The following is a 19426-nucleotide window of genomic DNA, read 5'->3' on the forward strand; positions in this document are numbered from 1 at the left end:
ACCAAGGTGGATTCGTTCTTCGAGACGTTGGATTCGAGGAAGAGCCAGGCGAAGTCCCACATGAGGTCTTCCGAAGGTGAAGGTGACCAGGATCTTGAGGCTGGAAACAAGAACAAGGAAGCCGAAGGTGGTACCGATAAAGCCAAGACGCTTCATCAGGAGCTCCAGGTGGATAACGTCGAGCTCTATCGGGTGTTGGAGAGGGAAGGGTTGATGCTCGACAAGATCGATGTGGGCGATTCGATGAATGTCTCCGACAAGCCCCGATTCGTCCTCATCGCTTCTCCACCGGACCACTCCCCTGTAATTGGCGTCGACCTGGAATACGCCCCGGTCCACCCTATGCCAAAGACCTTCTCCACGGCGAGGAAGACCGTGATCGTCTGCCTCGCTTCCTGGATCACCATCCTCGTCTGCATGTGCGCTTCGGGGTTCAGCACGGGCGCTCATGTGATCAGGGACGAGTTTGGGTTGATCGAGCTGGAAGGCATGGAGAAGGAGAGCGGGCACAGTAACGAGTGGGTCTGGGGGACTTTTGGAGGGTTGGGGTTGTACCTCGTGAGTCTCGTTCGGGCGGAAGGTCGAGTTCAGGTACTCTCGACGAGCTGTGATCGGAAGTTGACTTAACGACTGGGAATTACAGCTCGGATTCGCGTTTGGTCCGATGTTGCTCGCTCCGGCTTCCGAAGTATGGGGCAGGAGACCCGTCTACCTGGTCTCCTGGTTCTTGTTTTGCCTTTGCCAGATCCCGGTAAGTCCGGTTCGCAGCCAGTCGAGCAGGTTGAGAATATTAGAGCTGACGACCTCTGTTTCATCTAGATCGCCCTCGCACACAACTTTTCGCTGGTCGCCGCCTTTAGGTTCTTTTCCGGATTCGTCGGATCGTAAGTCACCTCATCCCACACAAACACTTCACATGCCGATATTGACGTCCTTTTTCTCATGCGCAGCGCCCCCCTGAGCAATGTGGCCGGTACCATCACCGATCTTATCCCAACCGCAAAGTCCGGCTATGCCATCGCCCTCTATGCGCTCGCCTCGGTCATCGGTCCTGCCCTCGGGTCCGTCATGGGAGGGTATCCGGTAGAGAAGCTGGGCTGGAGGTGGTTGTACTGGATCTACGCGATCGTCTTTGGAGCCCATATCATCGTCATCTGGGCATTTATGCCCGAGACGAGGGAGAACATCGGTAGGTCACACATTCCATCAACGGCCCTCGTAGCAAATTCTGACCGAGTGAAGTTGCCGTGAACAGTCCTCAAAGTCAAGGTCCGCCATATTCGCAAGACGTATCCGGACGTAGCTTCCAACTGCTATGCTGCATCCGAGATCACGACGATTTCCGGCAAGCAACTCTTGAAGGCGTCCCTGACCCGGCCATACATCTTCTTGTTCACCGAGCCGATTACCTATCTGAGCGGAGCCGTCAATGCGTAAGTGCCGAGGCGCTCGCAGTTGATCAATCGATTGGCAGATGTTGATGTCGATCGATTGTTCTTGCAGCTTTGCTCTGGGCATGATCTTCCTCTCCAACGAAGCGTTCCCTCTCATCTTCGGGAGAGGTAACGGTGGTCACCTTTGGACTTCGTACGGCGCCATCAACTTGACGTTCTTGAGCTATGTCGTCGGGTCTCTACTGTGAGTGGCTATCGACAAGCGCTTCACACAAGCTGGTCCTGACATGCCTTCTCTTGCAGAGCATTCGCCTGCCAGCCTCTCCAGCAACGAGCGTACATGCGATCGGTCGCCGCTTCGCCCAACGGCATCGCCTCCCCAGAAGTCCGCTGGTGGTTCAGTCGTTTTGCCGTACCCCTCCTGCCCATCGGTCTTCAGCTGGCCGCCTGGACCTCGGACGCCGATACTTTTTGGATTGTACCCCTCATCGGATTTGCCATGTTCGGGTTTGCCTTCTTTTCGGTCATCGTCAGCATCTTTGCCTACATGATGGACTCGTACAAGTCGTTCTCGGTGAGTGGGGGGTTTGGGAAGAGGTCTGTTTCGGGGGTGCGCCGGCTGATTTTTCTCTTCGATGCCTACCAGGCGAGTGCCATGTCCGGCGTAGTACTCTCGAGGAACCTGGTGTGTGCTTTCCTGCCGCTGGGTAAGTCCTCCTCAGCTTACAAACCATCGTTCATCCGGCTAACAACACATCGTTCCGCAGCCGCGCGTCCGATGTTCAAGACGCTGGGCAACAATTGGGCTCTTTTCACATTGTCCCTGGTATCTTGCTTGTTGGTGCCGATCCCTTGGTTCCTCTACTACAAGGGCAAGGCGATCCGACAGAAGAGTCCCTTTTGCCGACAGCACATGGAGGATTAGATGCTCTTTTTCCCTGGCTGTCTCGCTATTCTGCATTTCCTCCAACTTTTACTGTATCGACCACATCGACTGCAAAGCGAACTCTGAACTGTAATAGATGTTAGACTAGACCCCACCTATACCCATATCTCTGTTTTCTTCCTACCAACCAATAGACGAGGTGTCCCGGATCCGACCAGGTTCCGCCGATGTGTAGTCCCTGATGGTACCTGACGATGGACGATCTTCGGCGTGATCCCGTTGCCGATTGCTGCCGACCGTCCCGTCAAAAGGTCAGGAGAGCAGCATCTTCGAGCGGGTCGATACATCTTTGGGACGTTCACAGGGTAGCAGAGCTGCTTAGTATATGAACACCAGCTCACATCTGAGCCCATCTCCCGTATAACGTGAGTTACACTGCCCTATCAATTCGTTCGCGCTCCAGATTGTCAATCACGATGCTCACCGTCACTCAACAAGCTCAGGCGGCGCTCTCACACGTCAAACATGCGCTCCAGGCGTCCAAATCGCATGCCTATCTACTCGAGGACCAGGCATTTGTGGACCGGCTGGATATGAATTTTGTCACGATCTACGGGATCCAATCTGAGCTGTATGGGTATCGAGCGGATTGTTTGGCGAGCTTGGTCGAGCTCGTCACTATCATCGCGGAAGCTTGGCAAGAACGGCCGGATCATCTACGAAAGCTCGACAAGAAGCGAGAGCTCGAACCAGAGTGGTTTCAGTCCAACGAAATGTTGGGTGAGTGCTGGTTGGAAACAGCTCGCATTCGGGCGGTAGTTTTACGTCTTTGTATTCTAGGCGGAGTTTGCTACGTCGATCGCTACGCGACAGACCTCTCCTCGGTTCGAGAGCGAATACCCTACTTCCAGTCGCTCGGTTTGACATACGTCCACCTCATGCCGCTCTTCGACAGCCCTGAGCCGAAAAACGACGGAGGTTACGCGATCTCCAGCTATCGAAGGGTCAAACCCGCCCTGGGTGATATGGAACAGTTGAAAGCGTTGGCAAAGGAATTTGACGCAGCGGGGATTTCCCTTGTTCTGGGTGAGACGCAAAGATAGGCGCCTTTGAGATACAATGGAAGGCCGACATCTGACTCCCGATAGATTTCTTTAGACTTTGTCTTCAACCATACCGCCTGGGATCACGATTGGGCCAAACGAGCACGGGCAGGAGAAAAGGCGTACGAAGAGTTTTACTGGATCTTTCCCGATCGGACCATGCCGGACCAGTACGAACAGACGACAAGGGAGATCTTCCCGGACGACCATTCGGGGAGTTTCATCCAGCTGGAAGATGGGAGGTGGATCTGGTCGACGTTTTATCATTATCAGTGGGACCTCAATTATTCGAACCCGAGGGTGTTCAACGCGATGGCTAGGGAGATGCTCTATCTCGCCAATGCTGGAGTCAATATCTTGCGGATGGAGTGAGTGGGTCCATTGTCGCTCTCAAGATTTAGTGCTGATGCATTGGTTCGTCTGTAGCGCCGTCGCCTTCATTTGGAAGCAGATTGGGACCACCTGCGAATCCCTTCCCGAAGCGCACAAGATCCTTCGCTGTTTCAACGCCGTATGCAGGATCGCAGCGCCCTCGCTAATCTTCAAGTCGGAAGCTATCGTTCATCCGGACTTTATCGTCCAGTACATCGATCGCTACGAATGTCAGATTTCGTACAAGTGAGTGGTCCACCCAGTGTATGATGCAGCGACGTAGCTCAGCTTGCCGTGGATGCTATGGTAGTCCTCTACAGATGTGCCTGTTATGGGAAAGCCTCGCCACGCGGAACGTCGAGTTGCTCTCCCAAGCGCTGGAAAGACGGCACAACCTGGTCGGAGGATGCGCTTGGGTCAATTATGTGCGGTCGCACGATGATATCGGCTGGACGTTCGCGGACGAAGGTAAGTAGTGCTATTCGAGATACGAGCGGGATCTTAGATTTGAAACACGCGCTGAAGCTGTTTGCCGATCTTGTGTTCATGTAGACGCTATCGAGCTAGGTAAAGAAGGAGGCCAGCATAGGAAATTCCTCAATGCGTTCTTTGTCAATCGTCATCCGGGAAGTTTCGCTCGAGGGGTACCATTCCAGGACAACCCAAAGACCGTCAGTCCCGCCAGAAACGAAAATCCCATGACGCTGTACTGATACAAGTGTGGCTTTGTCGTTTCGTAGGGGGACTGCCGGATCGCCGGGACGTGCGCTTCTCTGAGCGGTCTCGAATCCGGCGAGCCCGGGTCGGTCGGACGGATACTGCTAATGCACTCGATCATCATGTCCACCGGAGGGATCCCTCTGCTTTACCTTGGCGACGAACTGGGCACACTCAATGATTATTCTTACATGTCCGAACCGGACAAGTGGGACGATTCGAGATGGGTCAACCGGCCCAAGTTTGATCTGGCCAGGTTTGAGCAACGGAAGGACGCGAATTCCATAGCGGGACAGATCTTTGCTGGATTTCAGAGGATGATCAAGGTGCGAAAGGCTACACCGGAATTTGCTGGAGGCCGGCTGGTTGGGTTCAGGACGCACAACCCGGCCGTTCTCGGGTACCAGCGACCGGGGAAAGACGCGTCTGTCTTGTGTCTTGCCAACTTTTCGGACGATAGCCAGTGGGTAGGAGCGGAGACTCTTGGGGCATTGCCAGCAGAAGCTTTGGACCTCGTCACGGATCGGAAGATCTCGACGAACCAAGGCATTCATCTGGCGAGTCATGAATACATATGGCTAAAGTATTAGGCGAGCATCATCCTCGGCGCCGTTGTAAGTTCTTTCCGGGTAGGGTACTCCTTTTGTGCCATTCAGTATCTATTGCATGACCCGATTTCTTTGGCGTGGATTGGCAAGTTTACTTGCAGAACGCGTCATGAAGAACTTGATCGACTCTTTTTCTATTGTCGAGGCGCAAATTGTCAGGTTAGATAGACGGAACACATCGAGCTGACTCACTTCCAGTTGATGGACCAGGACTTCCCACACAGAGCGAGACTTAGGAGGATCAGCTTGGTATGCGAGGATTAGATCAAGCTACTCGCGAAACCTGACTACCCACAGCATCCAGGTTCTTCTGCCTCACCCCCAACTTTTGCGCGATCTCTTTCCTCGTCTCGATCGTGACCTTGTCGAGAGCGTGCATGACGTAGTGATAGGCCATGTCCTTGGAAGTAGGCTTGAAACCGGACTCGTCGCCTGTCCCGGTGATTTCTCTCTTGACGGATCGGGAACCGGCTTTGGAAGGGCTCTTTTTGGTGGGCGCTATCGCAGTGGATAGATCAACATGGCAGGAGGTAAGACGTATCAGCGAGAAAGTGGGTATATCGCAAGCACCTGCGAGCTGCTCACCTTTCGCCTTCTTGCTTGGTGAGACTTGTTTCGGGAGGTCGAGGTCTGGCTTTACATCTCGTTCGGGCGAAGACATGTCGTAGTGGATCCGAGATTGTTCAGTAGTAAAGAGGTGACAATATTAATGATCACAAAATGAGCTGTAGTGGCTATGCGACGGCGTGTTCATGAACGTTCTCGAGAGGGGTAGAAGATAGAGGGGGGATGATGCACGAGGGGTGGCATTATCATGGTCTACATATATACTTCAAGCGGTCGTCGAGCTTCTCAACGATGTTCGCCGTCGGGGTCGATCTTCCGATTCTCGCCTCTTTTATCGCTTTTGTTCCGAGGCGCGCGTCTACAGAAACACAAAAGAGAATGAATGAACAAAAGCCATGAAACGCCGTTAAAAGGGAGGCGGGAGATCATGGCAACATCTTTGATCATCCTGGTCGTCGGTACAGTTTGTCATCTATAAGCGGATCGAGATATCGTCGACATTGAGAAGCTAGGACGAAATACGAGGGCATCACAGGGGAAGTCGGAAAGTATCCCAGGGTTTGTGGCGCGCTTTCAGGTCGCCCCGCGGAATTCATCGTGGAGGACCTTTTCGACACGTTTCCTATAGAAATATCCAACGGGTGGGTGAGTGACTCGGTTTTGAATCTACGAACACAAGAAGGGACACAAGAAGGTATTCAAAGAAAAGGGAAGGAGAGGTAGATTCTCACTTCCAATTGTTGTTCCAGCTCTGCCAAATACCCCCGTCAACATCCATGACAGACGAATTCGCACGAACAAGATCTGGTGACTCACGTTGATGAGATTAGCCGGCTTCACCCCCAACTCTTCAGCCAAGTCCTTCTTCAACCCGGGAGACGAGTTCATGTTATCCAACGCCTTCATGACCCAATCGTAAGCCATCGCTTTGGTCGTCGGGTTGTAACCTTCTTTCTGGGCCGAGTTGCTTTTCAGGGATTCTTTCTTGACGGGGGAACGTTTGCCGGGCTTGGAAGGGGAGTTGACGGGTTTTTGTTCTGGGATTCAATATCGGACAGGACGTGTGAGCGACGAGTCAGATGGGGTAGCAAGAGATATATGTCCCGGTGAGATCTGGATGAATGATGGTTGCTTGAACTCACTGCGAGGCGTCTTAGTTACAGGTTCGTCCTTGACGTGCACGTCCGGCTTGACATCAGCTTCGGGGGTCATCCGGTCACACATGGAGGTCGGTACGTAGCGTGCTTATTTCTTTCACATGTATCAATGTGTATCGCTAGGTCGACCGAGATGAAAGAGCCTGTATATATACCTGTACATTCCGAGCTTCCTGCGATAGGATCGACGTTTCCCTTTTGTTCACGGCCGAGCTCGGCGCTGATCATCCTTTGGAAGCTTCGGTCATACAAGGTGGATCGTTGGGACGCTTCACAAAGATAATAGAATGGGGTGCTTGATGGTGGATGTAGTCTGGAGACTAATCAAGCCGTGACGAAGAGATATACTGTACGTACTGTACAACGAAGAGATATACTGTACGTACTGTACGAGTACTCGAGTACATCACGTCTCACTCGCGCTCTTGGCCTTTCTGAGTTAAACGAGACCAAGCGTGCGAAACTCGTCGTCCTGCTCAAAGCACACGTTTTCGTCTTCTCCCTCACCTTTCTCCCAAACGCCGCTGGTATCTGGGGAAGACATCATCTCCGAGATCGATTGCGGACAGGCATCGAGCGCCCAGACAGACTTTCCCGGCTTTGTCGGTGAGTGGACCTCCGAAGCCATCTACAATGACACGCTCGACGGAAGGGCGTTGTTGTACCAGAGTCAACAGTATGCCTAATCTCAGGACCTCTCTGGAGGCGCTTTCTGCGGACATGAGAGCGTCTTCGGTGAGTCGCCAGGGCACCCCATTTGAAGACACGAGACTTGCACGGAGATACGACCACAAAGATCGACGACGAGGGCACCAAGGTCGACTACTGGAACTGGCGCAAGCTGGCTGAGACTGACGGGATCATCCTGCCGGGAGACGCCATTGAGCAGTCGTTTTGTTAGGATGTAATGCGCTTGTTGGTATCGGTATGAGTGGGAATCGATGACAATTTCGCTGTACAAGACCTTTTGCCCGCGACGTGTGACTCGTACGAGGCTATATTGATGGGCCCGAGTAGTTCACTCATGACTTCCGTGCTCGTCTCGCTACCCCGCCTTGTGCCAAGGTATATGCTTTTGTCATTGAGTATCCTGCGCCCCCTGGCCCACACATGAAGCTATACGCTCAGTCCTCTTGGTGCGACACCTATCGGCTCTCTCGACCGCTACGATGACGCCCGAATCAGTTGAACATAACAACCTGATCACTATCTGAAGAGCGCATCCGACGTCCCAGTGTTGGGTAAGAATTAGCTGATGGAGTGCATTGCGGGGAACCCGTCCATACCGTCCCAACCCAAATGCCGTCTCTTGGAAATGATTTCCATACCTCGTCTGGAGGGTCTCAGTCAGTAAGAATACACCTTCTCTCGCTACCTTGTCGGTTAACCCTGACCCCTAATCACATGACAAGCAGTCAGTGCCCTCGTCACCGGATTATGGACAGGCAGGTAATCACCTAATAACAACACAACAAAGAAAGGAGTGTCATTATCTCATCGTTTGTCACCTGACGATCTTCGTGATCAGCTGATGATAAAACAGGGGGTCTGCCTGACGAAACCACGCCTATCAAAGGAAGGCAGGGATTCTCAGAGCTAGAAGGGTGTCCTCGAATGCCTATAAAGCCTGCAGCAAGATGAAGATGATCAGATAGCAATCGACCCAGATGAGATCCTTCATCACTGCATTACTGGACCTTTTACCTACACACACCATGACGACGAGCAACCTATCGAACGACATTTTTTTGGCCATCGAAAGCAATGTCTCCGATGCGCTTGCGAAGTTCTCGATGGACTATGACCGATGGGATGGTGTCGACAGACAGCTGAAGAGACTGTCGACCAACCCAACGACGCAGCAGTTGCTGGAGGTGCAAAATTGTAGGATTTTGAAAGCTTCCATCGAGAAGCTGACAGATCTGGAGAAGGAACACCGTCTAGGGAATGAACAGAAGGCTACCGCACTGAAGTACACGGTTAGGGTCTGGGAGCTCTGCATGGTCCGTCAGATGGCCCTCGAGCTTACCGGGAAGGAAGCGGCCGAACTTCATCGCAGAATTCCCGTTTTTGTGAGAATTCTCAGTCGACCGAGTGTGGTTCCGAAGGTTTCGTTGCGAGGATGCGAATTGCAGGACGAGGACTTCCGCGAGCGGAGGGAGTGGCTAGCGGCCTTGTTGAAGACGTACGGCGAGATTTCTGTTAAAGAGCCTCCTGTTCACGATTCCGAGCTGGATGCGGAACTGGAAATGATTCTAGAGTCTTCCCCTCAGCTCGAGCGTCTCGCAGGCGAAACTTTCTCTCCCTTGAAGACTTTGGAGGCGGGTCCCGAAGGATCGCTCAAATCTACGACCGAAACTCGTGGTTCCACCGCCCGTTCTGTGCTGACGTCCGCGTCAAACCTCTTTTCGAGGTTCACTGGGAGCGGGAGCGTCTCCGCCTACACTCGCAACACAAACGATTCCAATTCGGGCGCTTCCTCGTGAGGTACGAACGCTTAAGGATAGCCAGCTGCTTGTGGACTGTGTTTACCTTTTGTATCAATTATTCAAGAACCTTGTATTATCTGTTAGCAGGAATGACACCATCAAGCTTTACGAAATCTGCAGCCGCCTCTGACTTAACCTGTCCCTCTTGCCCCACAGCACGATATCAAACCTCGAACCCAAATCGCAGTCGCAGGCTTATTCTTCCCGACCCGACGGTCGATTCAACAAGCTTCTGCGGGAAGATCTCTCATATGCTGACCGGCCAAGACCGGGCAGGCATCGAGCGCCTGCAATGAACCGACTGTTCTTATTTCTGTCCCCGAGCCGCCCCTAGAAGCTATCTCACTCTCGCTACTGTCGCCTGCCGGATAATGACACAATGAACTGTGCTTAAGCAGATATCATATCAAGCCATCATTGCCAAGGTCGAGATCCACAGCGAGAGGGAATCACGATGAAGTCGACAGATGATACTGCAACTACGGCACTATGGCACGCAGACGGCGGAGATGAGTTGAAGCGGCAGTCTGATGATTTCGATGTCGATACATTCGCCCGGGGCTGTGGTCGTGTCAAACGAAGTTAAATGAGCCTATCAGCTTGTAATTATGCTTATGATAACATGGGCTTCTTGCGAGAGATGGGATATGCAGATGTTAGCGTATCACAGTGTGATCTAATGTGGAAGGTATAGATGCGTTTCAATCTACAGGCACCCGGATCTGATCTGATCGATTTGTATTTCCGTTTCTTTACCGTAGGGCTCTCAACTTTGAGCTCGTGAGGTTTGCGCTCACCCATCTCTAAAGGCCGCTTCAGGCTCAGTTCGGCTGATGTATTGCCGGACCTGCCATGCCCGCTCATTATGGGCAGTCCTTGGGATCGCATTGATCGAAATGCCGAGGCGATGTCATGTAGCCGCATCTCTCTCTCTCTCTCTCTCTCTCTCTCTCTCTCTCTCTCTCTCCCGCTCTGTCGTCCGTAATCTCTCAGGGAAAAGTCTACCAGCTAAGCGGAGACCCGTGTCTTGTTGCTCGCCTCTCTCTCTGGCTCAACCTAGATATCATCGTTTACATCGTCATTGCCCACCCGATCACCCCTTACCGTACGAGGATATAGGACAGAGGGATGTTGTCGATCACCGTTTCAGATCATCACAGTCTGCTACGAAGCTGTTTTTAGCGACTTGGGCGGCTGAAACCCGTTCGAGGAGGTCTCGGCGATGTCTCGGAAGCTAAACATGAGCAGAATCGGGCTTCGGTGATCAAAAACCTTGGGGTGGGTCGGACGATGACGATGACATCATCATCGAACATCGTCGTCGTCGGGGAAGGATCTTCATCAAGAATCGACACATCAGCGATTCGAAAGAGAGAACGATGGTAGGTTTGCGATTTGCGACATCGAGCGTGAACCTCTCGCTCTTACAGCATATCGAGGGAGCTTTGGAGAGGAACGTAGGTTGATCGGAGGCTGGTCGTGTGTATGAAGAATGACAGACAGTCTAGCTGCGCTCCGGGGGGGAACTCGCCGGCCCCGGGCTCTGGCTCTGGCTGACGGCATCATCGCCCGCAGCTCTGAGCGCGGGCTTGCGTCGTCATTCACTCCACATCGATCTCAGATCTCTGATATACCTTCGTCGTCGTCGTAGTTGCTGATCGTACCACCTCTCATTCCAAACCCCAATTCAAGAGCACATAATACACCCTACACAGCACAGCGTTACATCGTCCTCATCAGACGGTACACAGAGTATACACAGCAAATCCCACTTCCTTTCTTTACGCCGAAGGAGAGAAAGAACCTTGTTCTCCTCCCCGCTCTGCTCCGTCGGACCATCTCCGCGATCGTCCCACCACGTCTCATCTGCATCCCATCCCATCAGTCCTTGCATAATAATAATAACAAGATCAAGTAAAGGTTAAAGGATGTCCATCCAACTCGGTGCACCTACCCTCGGTGGGGTCGTCAACAGCAACGGCGAACAACACGACTCGAACTTGAACCTGCCGCCGGTTACTTCTTATACCACCGTCAACCCCGGTCAACCCGCTACCGTTGTTGACGTCCAGCCCGTTCAAGTTCAACAACAACCACAGCAGGTCGTCTATTCCGACCAACCTCAACACGTCCTGCCCGTTCAGTCTCAACCTCAAGTTGTGGAATCGGCCACTACCATCGTCCAACCTCAACCAGTCCCTGCCCATGTCCACGTACAAGGAGACGGTGACGAGATGGCAAGAACTTCTTCCGTCAAGTTCGACAACCCGGCAACATCTTCTGACTCGCTCCGAGCTACAAATGCTGAAGTCCGGAGGGATCGAGCAGGGTCGACAGCGACTACCCGCTCGATCGCTACCACCGCGACTACGACCGGCACATCTTCGATCGGAGGTGGGGATGGGGAGGATTGTGTAAAGGAAAAGAGGGTCAAGGAGTGGAATAAACATTTCGAGATCGAACAGGGGGAGGGGGTGGTTTGCAGTGAGTAACGGGCGTTGTTCTCGAAATGAGAGGTGTTCTGAAGAGAAGAGATGTAATGTGATGTGCGGATCTGGTTGTTGAGGGTTGGGGTTGTTGAGATTTTGTGGTCATGTAATGTCAGAGAGGCTGATCTCGTGAGACCTGCGATTTTTTTTTTTTTGTTGTTCTTTTCTACAGCCCATGGGTGCGCCCTGGTCGTCTCTGGGGTGATGATCCACGGGAGGATTTATATGACCGAGAGGAATATCTATTTCAGGGCTAATATTGTTGGGATCGTTACCAAGGTGAGCACCCCCCCAGGGTTGTTGATTGGCCTGGGCAAAGAACCAAGGCAAGGCACTGACACTCGGTACGAACGTGATACGTTATCATATGATATGATACGTTGTTATCGGTGGGGGCTTGACTGTAGCGACAAATCCCCATCTCCTCCATCACCTCGATCTCACCGAAGAACGTCGCTGGGAGCATCCCGAACGCCATCGAGATCCTACACGAACCGCTCGCTCCCGGTCGGAACTCGAGCATCAAGTCCAGCAGCAACAATGACGGGGACACCCAGAGGTCGTTGTTCACGACTCTGCCTAAACGGGATCATACTATGGGCATCCTCGTTGGGGCTTGGAGGAAACAGGCTCCGGAGGCTTATGAAAGGGCCATCTCCGGTGGAGGTGGGGATGCGAGCGAACTGGCTCGGTATGGCGATGGGAACCGACCTAGGAGTGCTAGTACCGCCGCTAGCACTCACGATAACGATAGAGGGTACGAATCCTCCTCGTCCTCTTCGTCCGCTTCGACTGTAGGCCGACACCCTAACAACAACAACAACAACAACACCTCGTCCGGAGCCGCAGCGAACGGGTCCAGCGACAAGTCCGGCGTCGAACAACAAGGCGGCGGGTCGACGGGCGGGGATGGGTCTTCCCGAGGACCTCACCCTGCAACCAAGGCCGATACTCCGGATCTGGACAAACAGGCCCTGCATACGAGGTTGCCTAGCGAGCCCAAGAAGGTTTACGAGCTCTTGTACCACAAGGAAGAGTTTTTGAGGGGTATCTGGGAGGGCGAGGGGATGACCAGTGAGTACCGGCGTGCGGTTCGGGGATTCTAGACAAGCGAAGCGTGCAAGGTACCGGTGTTGATTCTCCCCGTATGACGTCTCGCGCGCAGACATCCAGATTCAACCTTGGACCAATGGCAAGCGGACGATCTCGTACAGTCGGCCCCTGGGAGGCAAGATCGGGAGCACCAAGTGTGAGGGCGAAGAGACCATCATCCAGCCGGACGGGTGTGAGGATTGGTGGGGTGTCGAGGGGATCACCAGGACGCCCGGGGTGCCCGCGGGGAAGAGGTGCGTGGTTTCGGAAATCGGGTTGAAAAACAACGGGCTGATATGTTGTTGTGTGCGGTGGCATTCGGCAGCTTCTTTACTCGTAGCAAGACCGTGTTCACCTATGCTGAAGGTGGGGGCACGCTCATGCACGCTACGTATCAGGTCGAATGGACCGGCAAGAGCATGCTCAAGAGTAGGTTCCCGAGTCTCTGGTTGTGTCGTGACATCGCTCGAGGTTAACGCCCTGACTTGATCCTTGCAGGCACCATCAACGGGCAGGCCGAGACGGGGCAGCAAAAGTGGAACGACTTGCTCGCCAAGAACTTGCGCAAATACATCAAGGAGCATCCGGACGAGTTCCCTTCGAGCGGCAACGACGAGGATATCGACGGTGAGCCGCTGTTGGAACGTCTGTTGTGGGTTCAGCTGTTGACGACCTGCGATGAACTCTGGTTGTAGAACCCACCGAGGCCGCCTCTGCCGCCAGCAAGACTGACGAAGCGGGCACCCCATCGACCACGACCGGAGGCGACGGATCCAACAGCCGCACGACGACGTCCAACGTCCGGGCCAACGCCGCCGAGGGCGAATTCGACCCTATCGGCTGGGTCATGGAGGATCCTCTCCGGGCCGCCATCTCGGCCGTCCTGGTGACCATCATCCTGCTCTACTTGTGGTCACTCGTCAAGGGCCTCTTTGGACACTCGACGGTACAGATCAGCAAGAAACGGTTGGCGCAGCTGGAGAAGTTTGAAGCCATGTTCTTGAAACACGGTCATCCTACCGCCGCCGCTGCCGTACAGCCGGGACCTGATGCGGTCGCAGGCGCACGGGTCACTACGGAGACGGTCATCAAAAAGGTCGTCCGGCCGAGATGATCCAGGGTGTGGTGGCGAGGCGGGACGTGACAGATGTATCTCTCGAATGTATCAGGCAATATAGGAAATGGCGCAATATGGAATAATTACGTTCGAAGACCTGGAAACTCGACGCCTTCATTCATTCCCCTCATACTGCACCTCCAGGAATACGCAGGACAAACGACTAGCTCGGATAGGATCCTCAAATATGGGTACAATGATAATTCGCGATTTCTTCTCAAACGATACCACACAGACGCTAAGACACCGGGTCCCGGTCAGCTGAGCGATCCAATCCATTTTCGCATGGGATCCGTTGCTGCCGTCCGGTCGTTAGATGGGGAAACGCCAAGCCTGCGATTTGTCGGCTTGACCTCGTTCCCTTCTTTGCTCATTTTCGACATCGTTTTGGGAGTCGAGCACTTTGTTCAGCCGGTTGACCCTCCACCGCACAGCCAGTACCGATAGGATTGAAGCGCCACATCCGACCAAGAGCAACCCGCCCGCCAATCGATAGAGTGGCTCCTGATTCCGGAGGAAAAAGTACGGACTGAACCAGTGGGACGTGGAAGAGACTGTGTACATGCTTGGATGGTCAGTACGATCGACGATCTGAAAGGCGACCGGAATAGACTTGCAAATATTTGCGATAGCGATCACGGCAGCTGCAAAAGACGTCGATGAGGACGAGCCGGGACGCCACAGACAAGCTCGGAGACGCACCTTTCTTGTGTCGCGGAGACGGTATGACGGTCGTTTCCCAGCTAACCTGCATGTTGAGACCCGAAGCGGTGCCCTGCAAGCCAGCAATATCGCTATCAGCGGGTGCGATCAGGGTTCCTGTTCCTGATGGCAAGACTTGCCATGATCAGGAAACATATGCCGGTGTATCTGACCCCGATGTTCTCGGTCGAAATCATCATGGCGACTCCGACGATACTCAGTACCAAGGGGACGGCCTGGCGGTTACCGTGATCAGTGCATTGATCGACAAGCAACGATACACGCATGCATACTCACAGTGTGATAGGTAAATTCCTTGAATCGCCCGGAAGACCATCCAACGCCTAGGGTGGCCTGACCATGCCAGATTGAATTCACATGAGCGCAAAGTCCGAATCGAGAGTTTCTCAAGTCGACCCACGAGGTACCCAAGGAAGTAGCAAGGCGATTGCAGCTGAGCATATGCTTGACTTCAGTAAAATGATGGTAACGATTCTTTTTAGGACCTTTAGCTCACCAGATAGGTCGTTAGTTTGGACTCGCCAAACGTATGAAGAATACTAGGAAGGAACTCCTTGTAGGCTTGCTGAGGGTCGCGAGAACAATCGCATAAGCTACTCCTCCTGCCAACCTCCTTACAGCAATTACTCACGCCGACAATGAGGAAAAAGTGCAGGGCAGCAAATAACCAGCTATGGTTGGAACCCAGCATGTATCAGCGCTTTTTCCCCTAGATCAAGCCGACAGAAAGCGAGCACTCACGTAAAGGGATCTTTCGCAGCCAGTTTGGCGCCCTGGAATAGCGTGTAGTCGCCCTGAAACAAGATCGCTCAGACCCAGGTCGTGTCTGTTACCGCAACCTCCGGACCAACGCACCTGCATCTCGTCTATACCTCCGGCAGATTTGACGATTCGATACTGCGCCATTTCAGTCTCTTCCAGGGTCAACCAGGGTGTGTTGTTAGCTGTCCAATCCAGATCGTCAGTCTCATCGCAACTCGAGACCTCGTCTGGGCACCCTGACGTACTCCAGTTTGGCAAGAACCAATACGAGGCGACTCCAACAAAGATCGAAATCGCGCCTTCGATGAGCAGGACTAGAGTGATTAGACGTGACGAGGGTCAGTCGATGGCTAAAGAAGACACTGCTCTCGATCGCGAAGGCTGCTCACACCATTTCCAGGAGGGCAGATTCGCAATTCCGCCCATCGTCTCCAAGATAGATGCGGCGAAGGGTCCTCCAAAAACGGCGCTGCTCACCAATCGCACTCGTCAATTACCGGAACACACTGAAGACACGGAGGACCAGCATACTGACGACAAGGTGATAGCGCCTTGCCAGATGGCCATCCTGAAAGGGAGTTCTTCCTTGACTGTGTCGAGACGGAGGTCAGACTTGCCATACGGGCTGGCGATCGAAGATTCAGCTCATGAACTGACCATACCACGCTGTACAACGGGGAGATCACAGATCCAGTCTTGTCAACAACCGTCTACCTGTCAAATCGCGCGGGTGCAGCGGTATTGAAACTCACATGAGGTTAACAGCGCAATGCCAGGACTATGAAATGAGAGGATTCGACGCGAGTCAGATGGTACTCAACCAAGACGCACCAGCGGTATCGACATGTTTCGCTCACTAGAAAGGTCCTGTGATTGGTAAACGAGGCAGACGGATCAGACCCTGTTCGTGTTTGACAGCATTCGCCTCACATAAGCCTTACCCTCGGCGAATCCAACGAGAAATCTGCAGACCATGAACCCAGCGGCATTTGTAGCAAGGGGCAAGCAAATCGTTGGAATACTCCAAGCGATCCTGAAGAGCGGAAGGCGGGCTTGGTCACGTCAGTGATGTGTTTCGACCGCTTCCCGGACTCTTGCCCGCTGTGTGACGTACATGGTAAGGGGTAGGATGATTCTCGGTTTGTACTTCGATAACAACAAAGAGCCTGGAAGTTGGGTCAACATGTAGCCGACTGATCCCCACCCATATACGTCAGTTTCGGCCATCAATCCTTGCCTCGGGGTCGAGTCATAGAACGAATTACCATAGAACAGAGAGATGCCGGCAGACCACTGGACATCGGTCATGTGAAGGTCCTTTTGCATGCCAGCGATGCGGGCGTTCGTGACTGTAAAGGGAGGAGCGCCGAGCGAATCTTTCTCAGGTCAACTCCCGCTGTCATCTTTCCGCCTCGATCCATGTTTGTGCGTACCGTTTGAGCGATCGAGGTAGTTGACTGTAAATCGTCACGCACGACGAGACAACGATCGCTCAGCATGGTCCCCTTTCATTCGAACGGATCCGGTGCTCACTGAACAACATGAAAGTGATCATGGGTAACATCCAGATGTCGCTATGCATGCAGATCAAATCAGCCTCTATACAGCCAAACACATACGCGTGTGGACACATCTTACATCCGACGACGGACCCTTCGATTGAGCTTGTCCAGCTCTGCCGGGGTCATGTCCCTCAGCAAGGGGTATCGTTCGAGAATGGCCTCGGGAGAGTTCTCGTCATCTTCCCGTCGACCTTCCAGGGCAAAATCCGCCTTGTCCTGGTCGGCCGTATGGGCGTACTCTCTCATCTCGACCTCGGCCTTGTCGGTGTCCTTTTGAAGAGAGTGGACCATCATATCGAGCGGCTTGTCCAAGTGGCTAGTTCAGATGAGTAGAGTTTGACCGTTTCCTATGCGATGGTAGTACAGGTCCAGCAAGGTGCGTCACTCCGTTGATCGCTTAAAGCTCTGTCCTTGCTCTGTCCGGCTGACCATCCCGGTTTCAGCCTAGGCCTGGAAGACTTCTCCTCGGATTGTGTCTTCTTAAATAACATTTGGATTATGAACGATTGTAGAGAGGGGATCGATCGCAGACAAGTGGTCGTTTAAACTGGGGACGTGTGAGTAGAGACCGTTTGTTTCGTTGTTCCCCGTCCTCGGAGGGTCGCTAGCGACCATAGTGTGAGCCGATCGGCGATCGGAGGCCTCGGATGGTCGCTCCTGACCACGTGCCAAGGACCCTTGGCGTGGGTGTGCGTATGGGCATGTCCGAGAAGCGCGGTCCAGCTTCCTGGACTCTGTATGGTTCGCCAGACCAGACACGCTAGGAAAGAACATGTTGACAGGAGCGGACAACAACTACCAGCGTGGAGATAGTGACGGGAACGCTGCTCTCGTCAACGTTGAGATAGGGGTCACCCCCGACAGTCGGTGATCGCAGATTGATGGTTTGAACCCTACCCCCTTGATTGGCGCGCGCGTGCCTGTCGTTTCGATCGTTCTCGAGCGACGATCTGATCAAGATGACTGGGCGGCCTCCTCACCCTTTCGGCTCGACAATCAACAGCAAGCAACCGAACTGACATGCCATACTTTCATTCTTCTACGATCATGAAGCAGAGAAGATCCCGTCTACTCTTCGGTCGACAGTACATCCCGCATCGCCTTCTGCATCCAGCCTTGCATAGCTTTGACATCGCCGCCACATCCTACCATGTCGAAGCGTCCCCTAAACGCTCTACCCTTGACCCCATCGGGAGCCAAAATCCCCACCTTGACTCCGGCGACCTTGCCTGCTTGCCTGACTTTCTCGATGGCGGCGAGGTAGGGTTCCTCGGTGTAGTGGGCGGGCGCATAACCCAGCATCGACAAGGCGAGATCGTTGGGTCCGATAAAGATGGCGTCTGTGAGGTCACCGAAAACACGTTTACGGTATATCAGTAACAATTTCGTGGAGACAAGAAACTCGTTCGATCCCGAACTCAATACGCTCGAGCCTTTGAAGACTCACCGACACCAGGAACAGCGCAAATTTCCTCCACGTTATCGACACCTTCCAGCGTTTCAATCTGAATGATCACCAGCACCCCCTCGTTGGCCTGTACGAGGTACTCTGGAGTAGTCAAGCCCCAAGCCATTCCAGAGAACGGAGACCCTTGTCCTCTCTCTCCGAGAGGTGGAAACCTCGAGGCAGCTACCGCGGTTCGGGCCTGGGCGGCCGTGTTAACCATGGGAACCATGATCCCGCTGTTTGTTCGCGTTTCACGCCGATTAGAACATGGGGAGCAATGTAATTATGATCAACACCTAGACTCACTGGGATCCGCAGTCGAGTGCTCGCTTGATGAGCGTTGGATCGTTCCCCCGGATCCGTACGATAGGCGAGACACCGCACGAGGCGATGGCATTGACACTGTCGTGCATGTCAGAATCTCCTATATTGCCTGTGAGGGCGAGATCGTGAAACGATAGACAGTAGCTCAGCTAGACCGATCGATAGTAGCGAGTGTATAGGCGAATGGACGCCGACTCACCATGTTCGCAATCGACCACGATCCACTGCTCGCGCAAAGATGAGTGTGAGTTACCGGAAGAGATGTCGCATGGCGTCAACAGAGGTCGTTCAGCTTGAATACCCTCGATTCCGTTCCAGAGGAACACACTCACATCCCATCCGGTGGACGCGACGATCCTAGCGTTCCAAGCGGACGAGAACATGACCCAGGTGCCTACCGCACATCGGTCAGAATTGAAGGCGTTCTTGAGGGCGAGCTGGGCAGGCGACATAGTCATCATGTGGGAGTCGTGTTCGAATAGTAGTGGTCGGTGAACCGAGGGAACAGACACATCAAAGGTGCCGTTGCTCAAGATACAAGATTGCTAGGTTATATATATACCCACGTAAACATCATCATGAAATCAAGAAACAACAAACTCTAACTGATTTTGTAC

The 19426-nt window shown here is 53.3% G+C and overlaps 7 protein-coding genes across 7 annotated transcripts; 4 read left to right on the top strand and 3 right to left on the bottom strand.

Moving 5' to 3' along the window:
• Positions 1 to 342: 342 nt before the first annotated feature.
• Positions 343 to 2319, top strand: HD553DRAFT_277296 (polyamine transporter; the record flags this gene model as incomplete). The annotated part of the gene is made up of 9 exons (XM_046177993.1): positions 343 to 558; positions 644 to 751; positions 820 to 884; positions 951 to 1189; positions 1256 to 1433; positions 1504 to 1638; positions 1698 to 1968; positions 2041 to 2101; positions 2162 to 2319. The coding sequence occupies 9 exons, from the start codon at positions 343 to 345 to the stop codon at positions 2317 to 2319; spliced, it is 1431 nt and encodes a 476-aa protein (XP_046033410.1).
• A 390-nt stretch (positions 2320 to 2709) lies between these two features.
• Positions 2710 to 5204, top strand: HD553DRAFT_135559 (amylosucrase). Its single transcript, XM_046176627.1, has 7 exons — positions 2710 to 3060; positions 3121 to 3366; positions 3439 to 3751; positions 3810 to 4001; positions 4066 to 4223; positions 4308 to 4426; positions 4496 to 5204. The coding sequence occupies exons 1-7, from the start codon at positions 2757 to 2759 to the stop codon at positions 5060 to 5062; spliced, it is 1899 nt and encodes a 632-aa protein (XP_046033411.1). The 5' UTR covers positions 2710 to 2756; the 3' UTR covers positions 5063 to 5204.
• Positions 5205 to 5268: 64 nt separating this feature from the next.
• On the bottom strand, positions 5269 to 5741 carry HD553DRAFT_345721 (uncharacterized protein; the record flags this gene model as incomplete). The annotated part of the gene is made up of 3 exons (XM_046183120.1): positions 5269 to 5292; positions 5376 to 5578; positions 5666 to 5741. 3 exons carry the CDS (start codon positions 5739 to 5741, stop codon positions 5269 to 5271), a joined length of 303 nt encoding a protein of 100 aa, XP_046033412.1.
• A 2778-nt stretch (positions 5742 to 8519) lies between these two features.
• HD553DRAFT_326604 (uncharacterized protein) lies at positions 8520 to 9627 on the top strand (the record flags this gene model as incomplete). Its single annotated transcript, XM_046181721.1, has 2 exons — positions 8520 to 9286; positions 9450 to 9627. 2 exons carry the CDS (start codon positions 8520 to 8522, stop codon positions 9625 to 9627), a joined length of 945 nt encoding a protein of 314 aa, XP_046033413.1.
• A 1356-nt stretch (positions 9628 to 10983) lies between these two features.
• Positions 10984 to 14072, top strand: HD553DRAFT_337361 (uncharacterized protein). The gene is made up of 7 exons (XM_046182279.1): positions 10984 to 11777; positions 11955 to 12061; positions 12190 to 12856; positions 12948 to 13128; positions 13200 to 13303; positions 13373 to 13501; positions 13570 to 14072. The coding sequence occupies exons 1-7, from the start codon at positions 11222 to 11224 to the stop codon at positions 13986 to 13988; spliced, it is 2163 nt and encodes a 720-aa protein (XP_046033414.1). The 5' UTR covers positions 10984 to 11221; the 3' UTR covers positions 13989 to 14072.
• A 231-nt stretch (positions 14073 to 14303) lies between these two features.
• Positions 14304 to 17528, bottom strand: HD553DRAFT_352726 (vitamin H transporter; the record flags this gene model as incomplete). Its single annotated transcript, XM_046183714.1, has 21 exons — positions 17115 to 17528; positions 17010 to 17050; positions 16910 to 16933; positions 16742 to 16825; positions 16591 to 16669; positions 16418 to 16509; positions 16334 to 16343; positions 16229 to 16254; positions 16134 to 16142; positions 16012 to 16066; positions 15866 to 15945; positions 15722 to 15790; positions 15570 to 15658; positions 15456 to 15508; positions 15346 to 15385; positions 15211 to 15279; positions 15115 to 15147; positions 14991 to 15047; positions 14834 to 14929; positions 14694 to 14766; positions 14304 to 14635 (listed from the first exon to the last, which is right to left on the bottom strand). Exons 1-21 carry the CDS (start codon positions 17330 to 17332, stop codon positions 14304 to 14306), a joined length of 1629 nt encoding a protein of 542 aa, XP_046033415.1. The 5' UTR covers positions 17333 to 17528.
• A 534-nt stretch (positions 17529 to 18062) lies between these two features.
• HD553DRAFT_352727 (Pyruvate/Phosphoenolpyruvate kinase-like domain-containing protein) lies at positions 18063 to 19350 on the bottom strand. Its single transcript, XM_046183715.1, has 5 exons — positions 19142 to 19350; positions 19009 to 19033; positions 18792 to 18918; positions 18486 to 18721; positions 18063 to 18378 (listed from the first exon to the last, which is right to left on the bottom strand). Exons 1-5 carry the CDS (start codon positions 19268 to 19270, stop codon positions 18107 to 18109), a joined length of 789 nt encoding a protein of 262 aa, XP_046033416.1. The 5' UTR covers positions 19271 to 19350; the 3' UTR covers positions 18063 to 18106.
• Positions 19351 to 19426: the final 76 nt, after the last annotated feature.

Source organism: Filobasidium floriforme (assembly GCF_021052385.1).
Source record: "Filobasidium floriforme strain CBS 6241 chromosome Unknown HD553scaffold_25, whole genome shotgun sequence".
Classification (NCBI taxonomy): domain Eukaryota; kingdom Fungi; phylum Basidiomycota; class Tremellomycetes; order Filobasidiales; family Filobasidiaceae; genus Filobasidium; species Filobasidium floriforme.

Coding starts and splice junctions, on each gene's coding strand:
- HD553DRAFT_337361 (XM_046182279.1), top strand. CDS start 11,222: ATGTCCATCCAACTCGGTGCACCTACCCTCGGTGGGGTCGTCAACAGC. Junction 12,857..12,947: donor GGAGGGCGAGGGGATGACCA/GTGAGTACCGGC, acceptor TCTCGCGCGCAG/ACATCCAGATTCAACCTTGG. Junction 13,502..13,569: donor CAACGACGAGGATATCGACG/GTGAGCCGCTGT, acceptor CTCTGGTTGTAG/AACCCACCGAGGCCGCCTCT.
- HD553DRAFT_352727 (XM_046183715.1), bottom strand. CDS start 19,270: ATGATGACTATGTCGCCTGCCCAGCTCGCCCTCAAGAACGCCTTCAAT. Junction 18,722..18,791: donor GCACTCGACTGCGGATCCCA/GTGAGTCTAGGT, acceptor GCGAACAAACAG/CGGGATCATGGTTCCCATGG. Junction 18,379..18,485: donor TTGCGCTGTTCCTGGTGTCG/GTGAGTCTTCAA, acceptor GTGACCTCACAG/ACGCCATCTTTATCGGACCC.
- HD553DRAFT_135559 (XM_046176627.1), top strand. CDS start 2,757: ATGCTCACCGTCACTCAACAAGCTCAGGCGGCGCTCTCACACGTCAAA. Junction 3,752..3,809: donor GTCAATATCTTGCGGATGGA/GTGAGTGGGTCC, acceptor GTTCGTCTGTAG/CGCCGTCGCCTTCATTTGGA. Junction 4,427..4,495: donor TCCAGGACAACCCAAAGACC/GTCAGTCCCGCC, acceptor GTCGTTTCGTAG/GGGGACTGCCGGATCGCCGG.